The 7,968-nt window shown below is 36.4% G+C and overlaps 1 protein-coding gene across 1 annotated transcript; it reads left to right on the forward strand.

The window, feature by feature from the left end:
- The first annotated feature begins 7,141 nt into the window (after positions 1–7,141).
- Positions 7,142–7,603, forward strand: LOC103436408 (auxin-responsive protein SAUR68-like). The gene has a single exon (XM_008374834.1). The coding sequence runs from the start codon at positions 7,142–7,144 to the stop codon at positions 7,601–7,603; it is 462 nt and encodes a 153-aa protein (XP_008373056.1).
- The last annotated feature ends 365 nt before the right edge of the window (positions 7,604–7,968 follow it).

A 7,968-nucleotide genomic window follows, 5' to 3' on the forward strand; every position in this document is an offset into this window, starting at 1 on the left:
AATCCTTTAGTAAGAATATCAGCGGTCTGTTCATCAGTGGGTAGATATTCAACCAACAAATCACCATGATGCACCCTTTCACGGACAAAATGATAATCCGTATCAAGGTGTTTGATTCTTGAATGATACACTGGATTAGCACTGAGTGCTATTGCAGATTTATTATCACAGAATATAGTTGGTTGAAAAGGTAATGCAACGCCCAAATCTTTCAAAATGAGCCGAATCCAAGCCACATCTGCTGCAGTATGAGCAAGTGCCTTGTACTCCGCCTCGGTAGAACTTCGAGAGACGGATGATTGCTTCTTTGACTACCACGAGATTGGATTCCCACCAAGATAAACCACATAACCAGTCACAGATCATCTTGTGTTCAAATCAGCAGCCCAATCAGCATCAGAAAATGCTGTCAAATGTATGTCAGTATCAGCTGCATATGTAATGCCACACTCTGCAGTGCCTTGAAGATATCGAAGAATTCGTTTGACAGAAATGAGATGTAAATCTGTCAGAGCAGTCATAAATTGACACACTGAATTCACAGCATACGCTATATCAGGACGTGTAAATGTGAGATATTGCAGGGAACCAACCAAACTTCTGTACAATGTAGAGTCCTGCAATGGTATTCCCTCATGCAAGAGCATTTGATTGTGAGGTTTGCATGGTGTATTGGCAGGTTTACAAGATTCCATTCCAGCTTTATGAATAAGATCTTTAACATACTTTGATTGATTGACAAATATGTCTCCATTCTCCTTGTAGTGAATCTGAAGTCCCAGGAAGTAAGTAAGTCTGCCCATATCCTTTAAGTCAAAAACACCTGCCAAATCATCAATAACTTGCTGAACTTTGCTAGGATTGGATCCTGTCAAAATGATGTCATCTACATATAGTAAAAGAATCACCACATCCTTGTCATCATTCTTCACAAATAAACTGGTGTCCGATGAAGATGGTACAAATCCCAAAGCTGGTAAATAGGTCGTGAACTTTGAATTCCATGCCCGAGGGGCTTGCTTCAACCCATACAACGATTTAATCAACTTACAGACATAATGGGGTTTAGTTTGATCAACAAACCCTTGAGGCTGTTTCATATACACCTCTTCTTGCAAGTCACCATGCAGAAATGCATTTTTGATATCTAACTGCCTCAATTCCCATTTATTGATAGCTGCTAAGGACAAAATGAGTCTTACAGTAGTGTGTCGGACTACGGGACTAAAAGTTTCTGAGTAGTCAATGCCTGGTTCTTGGGAAAAACCTTGAGCCACGAGTCTGGCTTTATACCTCGATACACTTCAATCAGGATTCTTCTTAACCTTATATACCCACTTACTGCCAATAATGGTTCTATTTGGTGGAGAAGGAACCAATTGCCAAGTTCCTTGAGCTTTGAGTGCATTAAACTCTTCTTGCATTGCACTTTGCCAATGTGGACATGTAGAAGCTTTTCGGAATGTTGATGGTTCCTCCAAATCCTGTATTGCAGCAATAAATGAAAACCCCCCAGTAAAGTCACACTCATTATCCATCTGGAGAGTTTGTAATTATGGAAATGAACCAATATAACCTGTGTAAGATCTTCATGAAATGGCACCTGACTTCAACCTGGTGACCATATTGTGAGCTGATTCTTCATTAGTTTCAACCACAGGAGAAGAGATTGGTAGTATTACCTCTAACTGGGAAGGACTATGGACAGGCAACAATGATATTGTACTTGGAGTTGATGTTGAGAGAGTATGAGAGCTATGAGTATGAGCATTGAGATCCTGAGAAACTTGACGTGATGAGCTTGGAACCTGTAAGCTATCCATTGGTTGATCTTCCATAATATCTGGATTGGCAGATGACCCGGCAAGGGTTGGGGAGGATATGGGATCAGGAGCAAAACATGGTATTTGAACCATGATTGGAAACATTGTTGTACTCTGGACCTTATTGAACTTCCCAGAAGACAACTGCAGTCTTGGTTTAAATGGAAATGTAGTCTCATCATGCACCACATGTCTTGACAATACTAGTTTAGTACTACTCAAATCATAACAGACTACACCTTTATATCCAGCCACAAAACCAAGAAAAACACATTGCTTCGACCTAGGTTGCAATTTATGTTTAGTATACGACCTTAAGAAAGGATAAACTGCAGATCCAAATATCTTCAATGTATGCAACACAGGGTCTTGTTTAAACAGGAGCTAATATGGAGACTTCATCCCCAAAACCTTACACGGCATTCTGTTGATCAGAAATGCAGCATGAGTACAAGCATAATTCCAGAACTGTAATGGAACTTCAGCCTCGGTTAAAAGTGTGATGGCAGTCTCTACGATGTGCCTATGTTTCCTCTCAGCAAGACCATTCTGTTGAGGTGTGTAAGGACATGATATGGAATGTGCAGTTCCTTTGAGTGCCAAAAAAGACTGAAATCTGTTACTCATATATTCAGAACCACCATCTGTCTGTAAGCACTTAATAACAGAATTGAACTGAGTTGTAACAAATGCAAAAAACTTAACAAATACTTGGAAAACCTCAGATTTATTGATAATAGGGAAGATCCATACAAATCTTGAGAACTCATCCACAAAACTTACATAGTATCTAAACCCTTCTAGAGACTTAACTGGAGCAGGCCCCCAAATATCAGAATGTACTTTTTCAAACATAGAACTAGCCCTAGTTTCTTTGACAGGAAAGGGTTGTCTACACATTTTTCCAAAAAGACATGAAGAACAAACAGAAGGTGATGAATCTACACTAACAGGCTGTCCATCATTTCGAAGCATAACATCAAGCACTTCGGCAGAAGGATGCCCAAGCCTCTTATGCCAAACAGAAGTCTTTACAGCTTTCCCAAGTAATGCAACAGCTTTATTTTGACCAGCAACCAATCTTCTTGAAAACACAGTCACAGGGATCTCATATAGCTCTCCCCTACTCTTGCCGTGGTACAACATCATTCCTGTTGCCTTGTCCTGTATAAAACATCACATATAAACCAGCAATGATTATCTTCACATAATTTCTTAACAGATAAGAGATTAACAGTAATGGTTGGAACATGTAAGACATTCTTGAGAAACAGTAAATGTTGTGGAGTTGAAAGGGTTGTAGAACCAATATGATTAACAGCCAAACCTTCCCCATTACCAATAGTGATTTTCTCATCACCATTATACTGCACAGGTTGATTGAGATTCCCAAGATTAGATGTCATATGGTGTGAAGCACCAGTGTCCAACACCCATGTATCAGCTGCAGAGAAATGTTGAACATTCTGACCATATTCTGCAGCAGTCATGTGAGATGGAGCTTGAGCAGAAAATGCAGTAAGAGAAGGAGGTGGAGGTGCCCCCTGATAGGAATAGTTATTCCTATGTCTACAATCCAGAGCATGATGACCTTTCTTTCCACAAATTTGGCAGATTAGAACCTGATAACCATCACTCCTATTCGAACAAGTTGCAGCAGTATGACCTCTGCGAGAACAAATCTGACATTCAACTATCGGACCTGTTTTGAAGGTAGTATTACCACTCCAAGAAGACCTATTCCCAGTAGAAGAATTATTATAGTTGTTTCCCCATCTCTGTCTATTCCCATTGTAATAAGGCCTTGAATTATTGAAAGACCCATAACCACTTCTGTTATAGTTCTGAGAAGTATTAGACCCTTGAGAATTATTAAACCCATTTCTGTTTTGAAACCTGTTGTTCCCTTGATAGCCTTGAGTATCACCAGTTCGTGAACTAGCATTTGAACTCTCTCCTTGTGAATACCCGGAATTCTGATGACCACCTGTAACTCTATCTCCTTGAACATACATTGCAGCCATGCCACTGGCCAGAGTAGTGACTCTTGCTTCCATAGCAGATTCAACACCAATCAACTGCGCCCTGAAATCTTTCAGTGGAATAGAAGTCTCCCTTGCTAAAACTACAGTCTTTACAATATCAAACTCCGATGGTAATCCAGATAAAGCAGTAATAACAACATTATTATCAGTAATCCTCTCCCTTGCAGACACAAGCTGATCACGAATGGCTTTCAACCGAAGCAAACACTTGTAAATAGAATCACTGCCTTTTTGAATTGTATGAAACTCAATTTTGAGTTGATTAATCCTAGCCCTTGACACGGACGCATATCGGTCTTGTAAGTTTACCCAAGCTTCATGAGACATTTTACACCCTATGACATATTCCATAGCATCATCCGATAGAGTAGCAATTAACAGACTCAATAGTGCCATATCTTTATGAACCCAAGATTTATAAGCTGCTGTGATTTCTGTAGTCACTCCACTCTCAGTGTTAATCACAAACTTTGGTGGACAAGGAGACTCACCAGTAAAAAATTCAAAGAAATCATACCCTCGTAAAACAGACTGAAACTGATAATTCCACTTAACAAAATTGTCATCTTGCAACTTCACAGTTAACATACCAAGCAAACTTTCAATGCGTACTGATTTATCAGACATCTTTATCACGTATTACTGACAAGCAAACAATCTCAATCACAAATTTGTTTAACTCCAAACTGCAACAATGATCACCACTTCAAGATATTTGCACTACTTCTTGGCATCAGCCTTCTATATGTATATACTTCAAAAGCTAAAATTTCAGCAATGTCACAAATGAACAACTTCAACCATATCACACCACAAATATAAATCTGCTATTGTCTGGCATCAGCCTTAATCGAATCCAACAAAGAACCCATATATGAAAAACCACAAGAAACAGCCCAAATCGCCATATATCTTCACTGAAGTAAAAACGCAAACACTTGATGTGCAAAGAATAAAGAAAGAAACCAACAACCTGATTGAAAGACCCTCGACCCAAAATTCAGCAAGCCAGCACCAATCCTCCAAGAACTCCAACAACCCCTTCAACGATCAATCTCCAAGACTTACTCAGCGGAAGAAAATCCCAAAAAAAATCAACCTTGGCTCGATACCATCTTAACAAAGAAGATCAGAACCACAGAAGAAAGAAGCAAGAAGGAATATAGAGAATGTAGAAGAAGACTTGGAAATAAAACTAGAAAGAATATGAAAAGTTTTGTATTGATAGAATGGTTATTTCTTGCAAACATTAGACTGCAATCGGCCTTTTATATCCCTCTAGTAGTCTAACTACCTTGCTTACTGTGTAAGCTACACATAACCCTCCTAACTAACTTTTAACAGAAATATTGATGACATGGCAGATTATGTGGCATTCACTTGAGTCAATATCAGTCAACAGTTTCAAGTCGACACGATAACTAATTGGATCGTTATCAGGTGACACGATAAGAACCCGTTAATAACGGGTCATTAACAGGTTTACATGAGAGTGACACAGGAGTAACTTGTTTCGACACATTAAGGAAAAAGTTATTTTGATGATTTTAATTTTGTAAACTACTAAAAGAAACTTGATATAAAATACAATAGTCATAGTCTATATGCATATATTGTAGACTAAAATATGTATTATTATATTGTTATTCTATATAAATTTAAAAACTTAAAGTTTTATTTATTTTCATAGTATACTATAGGCAAAGAGTGAGATTAAAAAATTGTAAAATACATTAAAAATAAAAATATCAAGTAATTTAAAAATACCAAACACATTAAAAAAATATATAATAATTAATTTACACGTGTGAAAAATGCAAAAAAAAAATATGTAAATGCTCGTAGTCTCATGGGTACATCATCGTTTGAATTATTAAAACCATACAAAGCCTCATGAATAGTATTTTTAAGCTCGAGTTCAAAATAAATTAATATCATTTCCCTTGATGATTGATGAAAATTGAAGGTTTTTATTGTAAAAAATGTGCAAAGTTTCCTTAACCTTAAAACGCAACTCCTTTCATTTTGCATATCTTTGTACTAATGTCTTTTCATTAGACTCTTATTATGGGGTATGTAATACTTTAAAGACAAATGTTGTTTTTATGTTTTGAAGTAATATTTACGTGACAACGTTATATACATATACAAATTTAGTATTATGGTTTCAATTTTTTTGGGTCAAATTATGTTTTTCATTTTCATTAGTTATTGATTTAAAATATATTTTCCTTAACAAGTAACGGGTCAGGTCATAGTACTCGTTTACTTTAATGGGTTTTGCATGACAAGACCCGTTAAGATATTAAGTATGTTACGAAAACAACACGAACACGAAAAAACATGACATGAATGCCAAGTCTAACTAAATTGTAAGAATATATATAAAATGAGCGAGTATGCTGGGATCCATTCTCGTAAGAGAAGAAAGAGGAAGAAGTAGAAAGAAAAGAGGAAGAAAGCAAAACCATTCATATCTCTACAAATGAGTAAGAAGGGACTAAACTTGCAAAGTAAGGTATCGAAAAAGTGCAAAGTTTTTCCTTGAAATTCCATGTCAAATATCTAACAATCAAGAATCGGATTGAGTAGGAGGGACTAACTGATCCTTCTTTAATTTTTAATTTCTTTGATTCATTCATTTTCCGCTTCTGTTAAGTAAACATCTCACGTGTTAAGATTTCAAAGTGGGCATATATATATGTACGTAGTTAACTACTAATCAAGTTGACATATGTCCCAACTTAACCACCCTCGTAACCGTCCGGTAATTGTTTGATTTTATCACAAAATGCCTTGATGTTATAGTTGGAAACATTTATTTATAGGTAATAATATATATTACAAAAAATTGCGTCGCAGGGCCATCCTGGTCCTTAGTATATATATATCTCCGCCACTTAGTTTGTCTCTGTGTGTCCTAGTAATTAACCAACTGATACGATCCGCATGGAATCTATATAGTAACAAACTGATAAGAAGTCAATCTGTCCTTTAACCACAAGACATGAATATTGCATAGTTTCAAACAACATCCAATAACAGTAAGCAATCAAGTAATAGCATTGTTCTACATCGAAAATCACTACACCAAAAATAAAAAGTACAATACTAATGGATCATCTGAAGTGCCTAAAAATATATAAATAAGGAAAATAATACCGTTGCTCTCCATCCATCTGCATAGTACGGAATAACAACATTTACCATTCAAGCTAGAAAAATATTTCAAGAACTTATTCTCCTTTTCTCTAGCTCATATCTCATATCATCATGGACATGATCGTTATGAGTCCCAAGAGACTCATCAAAATGGCTAGGAAATTGCAGAAGACAGCTGATATGGGGATAAAGAAAATTTCAAACCCAAGAGTAGTTGGTAACAACTCCAATAATACAGACTGCAACTCGATGGGCGAAAAGGGTACTTTTGTCATCTACACTGTTGATAAGAAGCGTTACATGCTGCCATTGTCTTATCTCCATAACTGCATTTTTCAAAAGCTTTTTAAGCTGTCTGAAGAAGAATTTGGACTCTCAAGTAGTCGGCCTATCATCGTCCCATGTGACTCGCTCTTCATGAATTACATAGTCTCACTCTTCCAACGTGGAATAACTACGGATTTGGAGAAAGCTTTACTGATCAACTCTACCATTAGTAGTAGCTGCTTCATTGGTTCTATTAATTTACATCAAGGACAAATAGGACAACAATTACTCCTTTCCGGTTACTGATCATCTTATTGCTTTGTATTTTTGTAAATAATCTCTCTCAGGCTTCTTTGTGTATGCAATTCATATACTGTGTTGTATTTTGAAAACTGAGAAAAAAAGATTTTTCCTTATATTGTTGCCCCTCTAATGTTATGTTCCATCATAATTAACTAAAAGTATTGAAAACCACCATATTGATCACCATGTAGTTCTTATATTTGATAGTTGACTAATTTATGTTCCTAGGCGGCCTGAGTTTACTTAATTTGTTAGTCCCTCGCACCATATTAGTGATAAACACTACAATTATCAAATAATAAATTTAATATGAATGAAATTTTTTACCTATAGTGAAATAACAGTAGGATGCAATTGCAGTCACTACT

The sequence above is a fragment of the Malus domestica genome, chromosome 12, assembly GCF_042453785.1.
Source record: "Malus domestica chromosome 12, GDT2T_hap1".
NCBI classification, from domain to species: Eukaryota; Viridiplantae; Streptophyta; class Magnoliopsida; order Rosales; family Rosaceae; genus Malus; species Malus domestica.

What these genes read in the sequence shown, in the direction of transcription:
- LOC103436408 (XM_008374834.1), top strand. Translation starts at nt 7,142, where the DNA reads ATGGACATGATCGTTATGAGTCCCAAGAGACTCATCAAAATGGCTAGG.